This window comes from Atractosteus spatula, chromosome 7 (assembly GCF_055471065.1).
Source record: "Atractosteus spatula isolate fAtrSpa1 chromosome 7, fAtrSpa1.hap1, whole genome shotgun sequence".
In the NCBI taxonomy this organism is placed as follows: domain Eukaryota; kingdom Metazoa; phylum Chordata; class Actinopteri; order Semionotiformes; family Lepisosteidae; genus Atractosteus; species Atractosteus spatula.
The window spans coordinates 6,319,855-6,336,293 of NC_142712.1; the positions used below are offsets into that span (position 1 = coordinate 6,319,855).

Below are 16,439 nucleotides of genomic sequence, written 5' to 3' on the forward strand. Positions count from 1 at the left end.
ATTTTCCAATGGTACAGTAATATACCTTTTAAGCACAACAATATCGGCTATACAGTATATACTTATACCTTGGTATGATGGAGATGCCCTTAATTTGCTAACATTTATTGCAGTATTTTTGAAAAAAATGTAATTTTGTATAACTGAGGATACACAGCTTTAAACAGAGTTTTATGTGGCACTGGTGGAAATGTATAATTCTTTGATGGCCACCGTGTAACCCTACACCGGTCATGATGAGTGTATACAATGTTACCTATCCGCCACCTGGGCAGACTGTCCGAAATGGGGATTTGTATTCTACTGCTGCTGTTTCATCTCTCCTGTACTCTTTGACTGTTATGACATAAAAGAATCGAGGGGAAAGATGGTGAAGGACTATGAACTTCCTTTGCTGTCGTTTTTCAGGGGCTTAATCTCCCCATGCAATACTCTTTGACAACTGAGAGCAGGGATTACTTTCTTACAAGAAACTCACCTTCACTCATCAGATACATTCCATGTTCATCGGACAGGGCAGGGCAGGTCTTTCATTACAAACTGGTAACAGGAGGAACTACTACAGGCAAAGACTGGTGGGAGCTACCCAGCAATGTCATCAAAGCCGATACCCGGTTTGCTTTCAACAAACGACTGGATGAGACATTGCGTCCATTAGCTACCAAACAGACTAGATGGCCTTTTTCCCCTTGTAACCATTGTCATGTTTGTGGGCTAGGCCCAGCAGGGGCCAGTTCCTGTCCACAAGTCTTAATAACGTGGGAAAGGTTATATACATGAGGAGACTGTTAGGCCCATCTCATTCATTGGGTTGCTGGTAAATCTTTAGTCTTTTTTAGTCTAAAAATTCACCCCCTTTCTTGAAGGATCCCAGAGTCAGTTTGAACTCCAGGGCCAAGGAGCTGGTTCACAATCCGTTGTGTAAAGAAATGTCTCCTGTTCTCTGTCTTTAGTGGCCTTACACATAATTTCCAGTTGTGTACCTGGGTCCATGCTTCGCTGAAGGTCTTAAAGAAGTCTCTGGAGTTGACTTGTCCGGTGGCTTATAGGGTTTAGCACAGAGCTGCAGGCATGATTCTGGATGCGCTCGCGGGCTGTGTGCATGCCCCAGTGTGCACAGGACAATAGTACCTTTATATTCAATCCTTTTGTCACTCCTACCAGAGCTGAACTCTCATCACCATTCCTGTATATGTGTTCTAAACCCACATTCAACTCAACCTCTGCTCATCTAAGGCTCTGCAGCCCACAGAAACTGCCCTAATTTACTCGTTTTTTACACATTTAAGCAGTTTTATATCCCCGTTGTATCCTTTTTTCCAATGTACTGTAAGGCGCATTGTACATTCCATGTTGTGGTCATGTCGCACCGCACCACTTTAGAGCTCAATTTATCCAGCCAGTCTGCTCCATGCACTAATCTGACTCTTCAATTACCTACGTCACCGAGTTGAGTTGCTGACATATCAAGCTTTTCTTTGATGCAAGCACCATTCTTCAAGTCTGTTCCTCGACCTTATAAGCATCAATGAAGGCCTACTTACAAGGACAAATTATCTTGTACAACACACTAACCCAGGATATTAAGATGTACTTAAATCTCCAGGTTCTTAAGAACAAGGAAAAAGTCCTACTTGTCCAATTAAGCCAATAATTAAGTTCAATTAAGTAATTAAGGGCTCAGGTGGAAAGAAAACATATTTCCTTCTTTGTACCAAGCATTTAGCCTCTTTACTAATATAGACAAATGAAAGATCCCCTCAATTGTAAAGTATCATCCTATATCTCTTGTTAATGTCAATGTTAAGATTTGGGCTAAAATTATGGTGAATTGTTTTTTTCTAATAATTGTTGGTCATTGAGCATTATTTACAATTGCAAAAACTTGTAATTAACTCGTCTTGCAACATGAACAATTTGAACATTGTTGATGCAGAGAAAGCTTTTAAGCAATTTTTTTGCATGCTCAGTACATTTTGTTCTGGTCTTAATTGTAGCTCATGTATCAGGTTAATCTTAGTTATATGTTTGGACATGTCCTAGATTAGACCTCTGTTTTGGGGGCTTTTCCTACTGGTCTGTGTATGCTGCTCTTGCCCAGTCCTCTCATTCCTGTCTTCAGCATAATCCCAGGGGATATTCATCTGTCCATCACAGTCCAATCTTCCAACATATGCATCTATTCTGGGTATACATCTCTGTCCTTTCACACTGTAATCAGGCTTCTCTACCTTCGTTTGCACAGAGGATGAGAGATACAACACACTTCTTTCACCAAGGAAACATAAAATACATATTGCAGGGCTGCAAAGACATATTTTAAACTACTATAACCTTTCCCACTTATTACCTGAACCACCTTTGACCCAATGAGGAAACTTGTTAGGAGCAGGTGTCCTCCCGCATTACTTTATGATTCGTAGCTATCCTTACAAAGCCCACTGCAAAAACTAATGTAAAACCCACTTTTAAAAGCAAAACTACTATTTATTAATGTATTCAACCTCTCATCTTTTCACTTAAAGCGAAACATCTCCTGACACATTTAATATGCTTCATTATCTGTTGTTTGTCTTTCCCTGTTCTGTTAAATTTCAAAAACTTTATAAAACTATAAACATGCATAACAGCAATATGTATTCTTTGACTCATAAAAAGAATAACTGACCCAATGCATTCTGGATAAACACATTTTTATTTAAAAGTAGTAAATTTTACATTATTAATTACCCCTGGGGCTTTTTAAGAAGATGGAAAGACACTGGATGTCATTAGTTATTAACCATATATGCTTCAGCTCTGTATATGTAGCTGTATATGTGAAGCGCACTGCACTGTGCATAGGACAAATGCACAATTGTGAATGCTTTCATTAGGCAAAATGCAAACACTGTGTGCAATATTCCAACAAAGGCACCTTGTGTGCTATTTGCACATTCAGAGGTATAGTTTATTTTTCCAGGACTAATACAGTACTAATTGACCTAACAATTTAAACCTATTCATAATCACTGTTAATTACAGTGCATTGCTTTTACTTCACAAAAAAACAACTGAACCCTGTCATTTCCAAATACACAGAAATTAAAGTTCGATATATAGATAAATAAATGTGCAGCCTCAGCAGATGTGCTTCAGAGGATGTGACGGTTGATCCAGGAAGCGAATTTGGACACTCTGGTGTAGACGCCGGGAAATCCGGGTCTCCCACAGCCAGCTCCCCAGCTCACGATCCCGGTGAGAAACCAGTGGCCACCCCTCGGCTCCCGGCATGACAGGGGACCCCCCGAGTCGCCCTGCGGACAGACCACAGCAGGGTCAGCCGAGACCTGGCAGCGGTTAGACTCAGGACAGAGGACAGGTGGGTGAGAGAAACAGTGCCACTGCACAACTGTGGCCTCACTGGTCAGTACTGATGTAAGTACTGGTCTTCTGTACAACCCACAGACTGGCCATATCATCCAATCAATTAATGGAAGATCAACAACCATCTGGAAGGGCAAGAGTTCGACTCCCAATGCTGATGACTGTAGATAAGCACTGACAGACCTGCAGATCTCATTTTGTCAGAAAAGTCATTGAGGTAAGCTTAAGGGTAACTTATAGGTGCCACGGTGAATCAATACAGGCTTCTATGAAAATTCAGGCTTTTACAAAAATTCTCACCAATGTGGTCTAAATGAGGCAGGTTTATTGTCCTAAATCACCAGGTTCGAATACTAACTCATCATGGAAAGCGTGTCCAAACACACTAGCCTTGTCTGTCAGTTATTAGATCACTACATGTACAGTATATGTAGCGGAGCTAGTTTGGGCACGGTGACGTCATCGCCCTCCCTGCGCGTAGCAGGGACCTCAGCCGCCTGGGCTGGGGGAGGTCTCCTTTAGCTCATGCAGCTGGTTCCCTGTTGCCGTATGCTGGAGACCCGGGTTCGCGCCCCAGGTGTTGCGGGACGAATCGGTGGGGTGGAGCGGCGAGGGCACAAGCCCGCGCGGAACCGCGCCGGTCACATATAGTCTGTTAGCCTTGGGTAGCACTCATTGCTATGTTGGTGATTAAGAATTGTTCATACACTACTCTCTGAGGACTGCACTGGGAGCTGCTAAAACAGTTACACTTCTGCACTTGTGGATTTTTTTAATGAAATATATTTCTGAAAGTGATTTTCTGTTGAGCCCTGTCTTTCCTGAACAGGGAATGGACATTCTGATTTAAAAGACAAAAATCTCCCTGCTCTGGAGCGGACCGAAAAAGATGATTCACACTCTCTGTAACTTAGTTGTTTTACTTCTTTCACTGAAGACACTGCATTTTGTCCAGGGGTCTCGCAGACTCACTCGACAGGCATCCCTCTCCCCAGACATCGCTCCAGCACACAGCATGCGTGGTGACACAAGGCCATATCTCTGCTTGCAAGTACTTTGGCTAATAATTTCAACCTCTGCTTTCTGGAGGATGGAGGGAAGGTCTCTGTCTATTCAAAACAGAAACAAAACATAACGAGTGATACAAGTTGTTGTCTGTCAATTAGAAAGAGTAAGTCAGAAGTCAGAAAGAACTGTGTCATTAAACAGAGCTTTTAACGAAGTATGATTTCCTGAAAGTGGTTTAAACCTTTGGTGCACATCCAAAAGGCAATATTCAGTTGTTACTTCAAAGACAAATGGCTCTATGAACTTTTAGAATGGCTTTGCCCATCAATCCACTGATCTGAGAAAATTCCAGGAATCATGCATCTAAAAACAGCTGAACTGTGCTGTGCAGACAGTCCCACCTCTCTGAGGCACAGGGGACAAGACTAGCTTACACAAAGTCAACAACCCGGATTGAAAAAGCTGAGTACCATCCACCCACAGCTCTGATCTCTTTTCCCACCTCCTTCCGATTTGCTGCCCCATCCAGTCACCCAGCAGGTCTGCCCAGCAAGCACAGCCTGGGAGGAGGAGGGCAGGCAGATGGGCTGGATGTGAGATGCCAGAGACACGGGCCAGGTGCTCTTCAGCTGCAGGAGGGCGATGTCGTAGTCAAAATTGCGAGCGTTGTAGTACTCGTGCACCACGATTCTCCGGATCTCGGCCACAAATTTGGCACTGCCCTGAGTGCGCATCCCCAGGTGAGCTGTCCAATACCGGGGGTCAGACAACCTGCCCAACAGAGACCGTAAAGCTGGCTTTGCACATATCTTCTCTACCACCTCCGAGGTGTTAGCTAGTACAATAAATACAGTGTGGCTGTGTTACTTGTGACAGCTGTTCAATACACTAGAGCCACATGCGCAGACATGAATGTGTCTGGGAAGTGCAACTGCTTAAGATAAAATTCTGTACTATGCAGTAAAACCAAAACTAAGGTCATCTTTTCAATCACTGCTGCATCAGGAAGAATAACACCCTTTTTCATTTGGAGGCACTGACCTATTATGTTATCCGTACGGCAGAAACAGAAATGTGTTAAAAAAATAAAATCTACCATCCGTGAGACTACTCCTTACAATATCTTTTCAGTGCATTGTGTTTTTAGTGATTACAGTACAATGATTAAGATTACTGCAAACAGCCTCCACGTGAGCTACTACTGCTGTTGCCACCCAAGGGTACCTGTCTCTGCTGTAACAATGCGCTGCAGAGAGGAGCCAGTCCCGCGCGATGATGGAGGCGCCACAGTAGAAGCTGCCAGAAAAGTGCATGCTGGCCTGCCAGGGCCACTCGCCCTCCTGGGCATTGGAGCCCCCCACCACGCGGCCCTTCACCAGGGTTGGGCTTCCACAGGCTGCGAGGAGACGACACATTCAGCACAGCCCCCACTGCACACTGCTGACCCACAGCTACAGCTGCTGCACTGGAACCTGGCTGCCACAGAGCTCCACTGGCCATCTGGGCACTCAGGACAGGAGCTCCACTGGCCACACTGGACACTCAGGACAGGAGCTCCACTGGCCACACTGGACACTACGTACAGGAGCTCCACTGGCCACACTGGGCACTCAGGACAGGAGCTCCACTGGCCACACTGGACACTCAGGACAGGAGCTCCACTGGCCATCTGGACACTCAGGACAGGAGCTCCACTGGCCATCTGGACACTCCGTACAGGAGCTCCACTGGCCACACTGGACACCCAGGACAGGAGCTCCGCTGGCCATCTGGGCACTCAGTACAGGAGCGCTGCTGGCCACACTGGACACTCAGGACAGGAGCTCCGCTGGCCACACTGGACACTCAGGACAGGAGCTCCACTGGCCACACTGGACACTCGGGACAGGAGCACCGCTGGCCACACTGGACACTCGGGACAGGAGCACCGCTGGCCACACTGGACACTCAGGACAGGAGCGCTGCTGGCCACACTGGACACTCAGGACAGGAGCTCCACTGGCCTCACTGGACACTCAGGACAGGAGCGCTGCTGGCCACACTGGACACTCAGGACAGGAGCTCCACTGGCCTCACTGGACATTCAGGACAGGAGCTCCACTGGCGTCACTGGACACTCAGGACAGGAGCTCCACTGGCCTCACTGGCAACTATAGGAGATCCACTGGTGAATGATGAAACCCAGTTTGTTTGTTCTGAGATCTATCCATTTGTGACAATAAACTAACTTTAAAAGTACTGGATGGCATTATTATTATACTAATTCAAAATGAACTCATTCTTGCCTGGTATTATTTTCTAATAAATGATAACGAATTATAATATTTGAATGGCCACTTTTCAGTGTTTCACATGTCAGTTTTGAGAGACCCAGGTGCCCATGGACTCAGCTCAGTCCCAGAAGGGCTGAGTCACACACAGACAAGAGGTCCCGCAACTTCTGTTGGGTATATAAAGCTCAATTCATAACACACTGGATACTCCACGGTAGGCAATTAATAATCATTTTAGCTTCAGCGATCACAGCTGCATAGGCCTATGTGAAAACTCTCTGTGAACATGAATGTCCATAAGGCAAAATTGCAGAAAATTACTGTAAGCAAGGACCCCAATTAAGTCGGTGTGTTTGATGTCAATCAATCCAAGATCAGAAAAACAACAAAGCCAGCAACTGTAGACTCCTGTGTCTCGCACATTCCAGGACAGGAGGCAGGATTCGTGCTGTCTTGGCTCAGGAGTGTCGGCACTTTCGATGGTGTTATTTACAGTAATTTGGTACATTTTTTTTAATCAATTACCCGAAGCTCCCCAAAAGGGCAGAACTGACATGTAGTTTTACCGTTTGGCAAGCCCTTTGGAATTAAAAAAAAAAAAAAAAAAAGATCCCGCGCCTGTTATTCTATCTCCGCTAGATGGTGCGTCAAACTGAGGCTGCTAAACTCGTACGCGCTCACCGCAAAATCTTTCGTCACTGCCGTCCGCGCAGTCCGGGCTTCCGTCACAGTTCGCGTTCCTCTTGCGGATGCACGCGCCGCTCCCGCACTTGTAGGTGACGTCACTGCACGGGACTTCTGCAACAGTTCAGAACCGGGGCGATTATCGTGCGCTGCTGAAAGTGGCACGGGGTTTTACTTCAATGCACGGAGGAGAAATCGGTGTAGAACAGCACAGGATTTAGCGGGAGCTACTGCCATATTACAGCTATCGTAATGTGAAAAAAACTGCGGTGAAGTGTACTGTCCTGGCCGCTATAGGAAGGGTTGCCGATACAAAAAGAGAACGATCACATTCAGTTAGATCTGATGAGCCACTGCATACAGGAATACCTTTAAACTCCTGATTACCCTGAGTGCAGTTCGCCTCATCCGCTCCATCCTCGCAGTCTCTCACGCCATTGCATGCGAAGTAAGGATGGCGCTGAGCGGCGCCATCACAGTCTTTGGATGGATTAGCTGAAAGAGACCGACTGTCGTTATAAACGCCAAGATTCCTGGCGGTTGACATGTCAAGCCTTTTTCAGGGACAGGTTCCAGAAAGAAAACCCATCTGTTAGCAGCTCCCGGTAACTAAAACTGCAGATCAAGTGATTTTTTTCCCCGCGGTTCTGAAACAGCCACGGGCCGGCTGGTATTGTTTGGTAATGTGACCCCCCCTTAACTTGGGGGGGAGTCCTTTGGCAGGCGGTTCCTACGTGTGTTGGGGAGTGGGGTTATCACTGAAGGGTGGAAGATTGCTCTTGTTATCCGATGGGTTTCGCTTTGAAACGTTGAGAAAATAACTTTCACAAAACACAAACTGCGCTCTTCTCCATAGGGCACTCGGACACAAAGGGGGAAAAAAAGCATAACGGCTTTCTAAAACAGCAGTTTTGGTCCTTCTGCGGGGTTTTTTTTTGGGGGGGGGGTCTGTTTAGGGGATGACGCAGAGTCTCCGCGGTGGTACGCACGGCAGAAGAGCTCGTCGCTCTCGTCGAAGCAGTCGTCCAGGCCGTCGCAGCGCCGCCAGCTCTCCACACACAGGCCGCTGGAGCACAGGAAGTACCCGCTGGGGCAGGCTGGGGGGGCAAACACAGGGGGCGCAGCTGTCAACGTGCGCTACAGCAGAGGCCGTGAAAAACGTGAGTTACTTGCGGCGCGTTTGTTACAGACACGGGATTTGGGGATGAATTATCCAAGGAACGCGCAAAGATACAGCCGTATTTATTACAAAACCCAACTGTCAAAATTCTTTGAGATCTTGTATACCCCCAATGCAAGAATTGTTTAAGGACTTCATCTGTCCCCCCCCCCCCCATTTTCAAACCGCTTCTTCCAATGCAGGGTTGTGGAGGAGCCAGAGCCTATCCCAGCAAGCAACGGGCCCAAGGCAGGATTCACCCTGGACAGGACATCAGTCCATCGCAGGGCACACACAGACAAACACACACACACATACACGCCAGGGCCAATCTTCCCAGAAGGCCACTAACCCACCAGCATGTCTTTGGACTGGGGGAGGAAACTGAACCACCTGGAGGAGATCCAAGTAAACACGAGGAGAACACACACACACACACCACCACCTCAGGGCTGGAATTGAACCCAGGGCCCAGCATTGCGAGGCAGCAATGCTGACCACTGCACCACAATGCCACAGTAAGGACTTTATGTTTTGTTTTGGTTTTTTTGTAGGGCGTGTTCTTACGCTGGCTGATGTTATAGCTGCCGTATTCAGCTGTGAAAGGAGGGTCTGAAAACTTTGAGCTGCAGCGAAACTCGATTTCCGTCTTCGGGTTGGCGGCGCGGAACACTGTCGGGTGATCTATATAGCTCCCACAGTATCTAAAGAAGCAGGGAAACATGTCAGGAACGTTAGGAAACAAGGTTCCTTACCAAGCCAGGGGCACTGTCATAAGCAGAAACGCATAAGCCATTTTGTTTTTTTGACGTTCTGCACTCGTCCTGTGCTCAGAATAAAGGTTTACGGTTTTCTCCAGCAGAGCGGCAGTGGGGTCTCGCCTCTTTCAGCGCCCCCACTTCACGAGAGGCAGATGATGGAAAAGTGCTGACAGACTTGTGGGCCTCCACACAGACCGTCAATTTGTCAGTCACTCTTGCGGCGCATCTCGAAGGGCACCGGGCTAATCCCCCTTATCTTTGACAATGAAGAAAGGATCCATTACGCTAACCTGGAGAGAATCCGTCCATATCACCTGGGCATGTAAATACTTCATTGTGGTGGCCTGGAATGTCATGGTCAAATGAAAGACATGTATATACCTGGAAATGTAGATCGGTCAGTCTTCTTAATCTCTTCTTATCCGGCTTTATTACATGTCTCACACATTTTTATCAAGAATCGGACATTCTCCGTGACAAAAGTATTACTGAGAAGCTGGAGAGCCAAGGTAATTGTTTGAATAACCCTTTGGCTTGGCTAACTGCCATAGACTATCACTGCTTGTCTACTGTGGAATGTGATTATAGTTGGATTCATCTTACCAAGGGAGAGCGGGAAACACATGATTCTTTAAAAAATGTTCTTTGTTTAATATTAACATTTGGAAGCACAGAACACACATGTTCACACACTTACTGTACCTCTCCCTCCACTCCAGATGAGGTTAAACTAAATCAACCCTTTAGAGTGGTTTTCCAGTTTCCAAATTATTAAATTATTAAATGTGAACACAAAACACCCTGCACACGCTAAACTGGAAATACTGAGAATTTCGATTTTAATCCTGACCTGTTTCTGCAAAACAATGGGCTTTATAAAGGGCATGCATTTCAAGTCTAAAAATTTAAATAGCACCCATCCTCCCCTTAGGAAAAGGGAAACAGAAGTAAAGTGTGTCAAATAAGGCACTGTGTAAAACGTTTAAGGGGTTTCATCTTTAACGAGGCTTTTCATTAGATCTGTGTCATCCAGAGTACCAGAGATGGTAATCTGTCTGTTACACTGTCACATAACAATAAAGATCCGGATTCTGTCCTGGCTCAGAGCTGATAACTGTTCAAGCCAGCACACACCAGACACCGATGTCTTGTCTCTCATTTCCAGAGGACAAACACCAGGTGAGCTCACAGATGAAAGAATGGATAGATCAGACACATATGCATGTCACCCTGCAAAGCAAATGTGCCACATTCTCAGACATTTTCTGTTTCTTACTTCACAACGTTTTATCCTCTCAAACATCATTTCAAGGTTTTAATTTATATGCTCCAGTTACAGACACATTTCTCCTTCACTACTGTGAAGCACACACAGAGCGTGCATTTACACTGAATGAGTGTGCTCTAAAGCAACTGATAACAATGTATTAAGTATAATCTGATAAAAACACTCACATTATTTCATTAATTTTCCACCAGCCGTGCTCACAGCCTTTTAAATCCTTCTCCTTCAACAGGTAGTTCTCAAACCTCAGCGCGATGCCGAGCCCCTGGATCGGAGCCTGTGTTGAGGAGAACAAGTGGCTTGATATTATATTTGTTAAATCCTTGTGTTCAAGCGCCAGGACAAATATTTTAAAGTTATGAAAGAGAGGGGAAAAGAATAACAACTCGGAGCCTTCAAGATATGAAAATCTTTGTGTGTGTTTACAAAACCTTATCTTGACCCAGATAATGGGTTTTCACTGAGAAATGCAGCTGTATATTTAGCAAACAAACTGTTCCGTAAAGCCTTGATACCTGAAACACCCAGGTGCAGCTACACTCTGGAGGAAAGAGGCTGGGATAGTAAGGGCTTGTGATTTTGCCCTGTGAGCCAGCCAGGTCCTGTACGTCTTCTGTGCTGCTGCACCCTGAGGAGGAACAAAGACATCCTGAGGCCTGCTGTTCAAACACACCCATACAGAATCCCCCCTCTTTCCAGCGGAGCTTAGAGAGAGACGGCACCGGCGACGTACTTTCCTCAGAAATGGCCTCATAGTGTCCGCGGAAACTCTTGCTTCCTTGCCCCAGCCTGAAAGCCAGGAGCATCACATTCCCAGTGGAAACCAGGGAGATGGCCGCATTCGGAGGCTGACAAAACCTGGAAAACCATGTGACAGGGACAAGAAACAATTTAACAAGCACTCTCACAGTGCCACCCCTCTCAGCCAGAACTATGTACATCTCTCCTCTCAGTCCAAATCTCACTGTTGTAAGTAACACTACTGTAGAATATGAGAGAACTAGAAGCCTTGAATACTACACACTGAGCTCTGAGTATTGGCTGTTTTTTCAGGATCAAAGACTTCCCAAGAGCCTTTACCCATGTACAGCTGTGCGGCTGTGCACGGAAGAACAGGAGCTAAATGACAAGTATACATTTGTTAGGATTGATAATGTCATATTTGTTCATGTGAATGAAAATATAAAGTTTTAGGAAATAACAGATACAGCGATTTCTAAAAGCGCTCAAGCTTCAACAATGATGAGATTATTGGACATAAACTGTTGTGCTTGAATCAGCTGGAGACCACAGACACAACAACGCTTATTATTTGCCTGCCCTCTCTTTAGTGATTATTGACGCGGCTGTGGGCGTACTTATACAAGGCCTTGCTCCTGATGGGCACGAGGGAGTCGTATACTGTGAGCGAGTCCGTGACGCAGTCGCTGGCCTCTATCTGAAAGGAGTGGACGGTCAGCCGAATGAGGGAGCCCAGCACGGCCGTGAGCTTCATGTGACAGCTGGACCTTCCCCAGAAAGAGGAGACACTTAGGGAGATCTTCACACCAGGCTGGCTTGCGTACAAGTCATCTATACACTTCGAGTCTGGAAGGAAACATGCAATACCACATTGTGGGCCAGAGTACAAGATTGAGAACATGTTTAACTTTTCAAATGAACTTTATGGGTATTTATTCATATATATCACTTAGAACAATGCCCCCTTTCAGCTATTCAATGGCTCGGTCTCAAAAACTAGTAGATTGTCCTTTGTGTACTGTCAAGCATTAGTATTTTGCTCACGTAAAACAGCATCTATCCGAAATGAAATGTGTCACATTTTAGGCAGCTAACACACTCACACAAGTAAATTGGTTTATTCAGAGGTTTGAAAGTTCAAAGCTCTCGCCAGTCACATGTCACCGGAGTCAAGGTGTCTATTATGCAGAAACAATAACACACAAGCTGTCGCCATCAGTTACAGGGAATAGAAAAAATATCCAGCATGCAGAAAGAAGCTCCAGCCAGCTGCCTGTGTCTGTGTTCAGCTGATACACACCAGCCCCACACAAACAGTACAGCCCAGCACAGCCTGCTCACCCCCTGCCGTACCTGTCTCTATGGCAGTGTAATCTGACCTCAAGGCAGCTGCAGCCCAGTGATTAAGAACAGAAATAAAACAATGCAGAGGTTAAGATTCTCAATCAAAAGTATTAATGGTGTACCACAGGGATCAGTATTAGGTACTGCTACTCTATATGATCTGGAGTCTTAGTTAGCAGACTAATCAAGTTCATGCATGAAATTCAAAAGTACGTAGAGCAAATATAGGATTGGGCAAAAACACAGCAGATGATATTTAATGCAGATATGTGCAAGGTGTTGCATGCAGGTAGAAAAAAACATAAATTACAAATATTAGTCATCAAGCCTGAAGAGGTTACTTATGAGATTTTTTCATGTTTATGTAGACAAGTCATCTCCATCTTTAAAACAATGTGGGGAAGAAAGGCAAACAGTATGTTAGGATTTCTAGTATAAAGTCTAGAGATGTTATATTAAAACTGTATAATGCACCAGTAAAATACTGTATTGCTGCTCTGGAATCAGCACATTCACAGGCTTAAAGGAATGCCCTGCACTGCCAGGCTAAAGGAACTGAACTTCTTCAATAGAGATGACTATGAAGGGACCTGACACAGATATTACAGGCATTGACAGAGATCAATCCAGCAGACGTTTTCAGAATAAAAAGTGAAAAACAAACCTAAAGACACAAATGGAAACTACGGACATTAGAAACTGCGAACAGCAGGCACTTCTTCATGCAGAAGGCTGTGAGTATGAAACAAGCTGCTCAGCCAGTCCATCAAAGCTGATGTCCTGGCTTCTTTCAAGAACTGGGAGGATGAGTCTGGGAATCAATTAGCTACAAGACAAACAATGTAGTAGCGAGAGAGGCAGAGCGGTCTCCTCGCGTTTTTAACTATCCTCATATTCGGGAGTTAAAGACATACATAAAACATCGGTTCTGAAATATGGCAGTTTATATAATGGATGAAGCAGGATTGTTTGTGATAAATGCAGAGCAAGAAGACCTGTTGACCCTCATTGCTCAGAACGCCGGCTTTGCCCTTACTGTTGACCACGATGGAGTCGATGTCCACAGGCAGGCCGGACAGGAAGCCCACGGACGTGCGGTTGACCAGACTGGTGTGCACAGAGTCCCTGAGGATGGCGCTCACGCACTCCTCACACACCGCGCTGCTCTTCACGCCGGGCACCACGAACACCATCCAGAAGTGCACCAGGACACCGCCCTTATTGTTGTGACTGGAGAGCAGCGCGCACACCTCGGATTAACACGGCGGCGGCTCTCCCGCACCGCAGCTCTGCCAGTGAGACCCCGCCCCCCCTTCCCTCGTCCGCTTGACTGCCAGGCATCCCGCCCAGCCGTTTCCCGAAACCGGGATCCTCTGTTCCCAGACCGGCCCGCGGTTTATTCTGCGTTCGGATGGCAACAACATTCAAAACGACCCCCCGGTACGAACGCAGATCGGCTCTTTAACTATCACACTCCATAATGAAACTTTACCAAACGGTTCTGGTGATTCAGCCATCTAACAGGTCCCCATCGCCTGTGGAGAAATATATACCGTACTTCTTTGAAGGGGGTAACTGTTTATTGACTGACACACTTCAAAGACACTGATTTACTGGCTCATTTCAAGAGTCATCTGGAAGAGATCCTTGGATTTATGGGTAATTAACAGCCCTCCTCATCAATCTTATTGGGTACGAATGTTTAATCACGAATAACATTTCTTTCACTGCAGCTGAAGAGTCCATTACCTGAGGTCTGATATGAGAGACTGTCGGTACAGTTTGGACACTGTTGATGTCTTGTACACACTATTCACCTATCCCAAAAAAAAAGATGAAAAACTGTATTAGCGTTTTCAACAAAACTGACCTGATATCTTCAAGCAGCTGTACATTTCTCAGAGAGCTCTACAGCTCTGACAGGTCCAGAAAGGAAAGAAACTGGTCTTCGTTTAATCAGATTAAAACCTGGGTTTATACTGTTCATCCCAAAACAGGATAATTACATTTTCCCAGCTGGTCCCAAGTTTTTCCAACAGCTATCTGTTGGGTTTGTTTACCTGAACAGATGCTACAAATTCCTAAAATAATTTCTTAGGGTATTACGTGATATTAATGATTGATAATTAATCAATGAATTTGAATTATATTATTTGATTAATTTAATTAGAATTCAGGTAAAAGTGTTTAGAAAACATTTCTTTTTAACTGTTTTAAAGAACAATATTATTTTGAACTTGTTCTGAAACATAAGAGTGTTATCACTATTTATTTAAATTTGTGAACAATTCGGAGCAAAATGCACAACAAATTCCTGCCATTTCTCAAATCATAGCCTACCTCTTCACTGCTTTTTACAGGCAAACATATTTATTTTTAAATAAAATTAAATAACTACAATATTTTCATCTACATGTGAAATTTCCAATGATTTATCACCGGGTTTAAATAATATGAATTGTGTACTGTAAATGATGGTCAAAACCTGGACTGACTTCAGGCTGCAATTTCAAATGTGTACACCGGAGGGCGCACAAGTAACAGTTGATTTTTTTTTATTTAAGGACAATTGTGAGGCTTCAGAAATCTGCATAAAACTGCCACTGAGACAATATAATTGATGCAGTTAGGAAAACGGTCTGGGGTATTTCAGTTCCAACTTTCTGTATGAACAGGGTTTTGGAAAGACAGTTTTGTAATATAAATTATACTATTATTGGGATCATTTAATACTGTCGCTTCTATTATTGCCAATGGTCCTATTATCATTATTATTGTTATTCAATTAATCGTGGACTCGCGGCAGTAGAAACAGCATGAGGGAAAAAACAAACAAGTAATAAGGTAACGATCTCAGTCAAGGTAGCACACACCGAACCCACTCGCTCACAAGAAAATGTCCTTTCTCCCCAAAACAGATCGTTCTGTAGCTTACCACATGCTCAATCGTGTTAGCCATGGAAATGAACTCGGTCGAATCTGTGTGTCTGTACTCTGGGATAAATTCAATGTCGGCCACTCGGAACATCCCGGCAAAATACACCCCACTGTTGCTCTCTCTGCGAACTGCAAGACAAGCACGGATAAGGGACGGCGGTGCTCCGGTTCTGTTTACATCGAGTCCTCCTGAGGATACGATAACAGGTGGAGGGGTCTGCTATGCCTTCGTTTTCGTCTGAAGTGCTCAGCTGATGCGATGATTGTGTGAACTTTTTTAGAATCTTTCAGTCTTTTCGTGCTGCTGCTTCAATTCGATTAGCAGCAGAGGTTACGGTAGGTAGCGGAAACACTAACAGGAGCTGTGTTTGAGGAGGAACAATAAGCTGAAATCCTTTATCCCCTCAAAATACTCCAAAATATTCACGTTAAGTATGAGGTTTTTTGTTGTACATTTTTAGTTCTACAGAACTGTAACAATATAAAACCATGTATCAACTTGTGCAAATATGAGCCCCGTGTGATATTGCTTACTGGCACTTGAGGCACGACTGTCATTTGTGTGACGTTTCATGTCAACAGTGTGACGGCTGAAGCGCGAAACGATGCAGCCGTGCCACACACTGTATGGTGGAGTTCGGCATTCAGGCCGGCGAGAGTCTCATTTCGTGGCGTGGCGTGCTGGGGGTGACCTCTCGGCCGCTCCGCTTAGCAGCACGCAGAGACACGTTGCCGCGGGACAGCAGCATATCTCTGAACTGGCTCCATCACTCTGCTCTCCTCCCCACTGAGAGCTGGTGTGTGGGGAGCGGATTGGTGCATCATCCAGGTGGGGCTGCACACTGGCGGTGGTGGAGGGGGATCCCCATTGCCTGTAAAGC

General features: G+C 45.3%; 1 protein-coding gene across 1 annotated transcript; it reads right to left on the reverse strand.

Annotated features, from left to right (window-relative positions):
- Positions 1 to 2,928: 2,928 nt before the first annotated feature.
- tmprss7 (transmembrane serine protease 7) lies at positions 2,929 to 13,962 on the reverse strand. Its single transcript, XM_088922243.1, has 15 exons — positions 13,904 to 13,962; positions 13,658 to 13,851; positions 12,631 to 12,666; positions 11,895 to 12,123; positions 11,270 to 11,394; positions 11,052 to 11,164; positions 10,707 to 10,813; positions 9,058 to 9,194; positions 8,321 to 8,428; positions 7,719 to 7,826; positions 7,329 to 7,445; positions 5,599 to 5,770; positions 4,877 to 5,145; positions 4,339 to 4,475; positions 2,929 to 3,296 (listed from the first exon to the last, which is right to left on the reverse strand). The coding sequence occupies exons 1-15, from the start codon at positions 13,960 to 13,962 to the stop codon at positions 3,135 to 3,137; spliced, it is 2,073 nt and encodes a 690-aa protein (XP_088778369.1). The 3' UTR covers positions 2,929 to 3,134.
- Between the last annotated feature and the right edge of the window lie 2,477 nt (positions 13,963 to 16,439).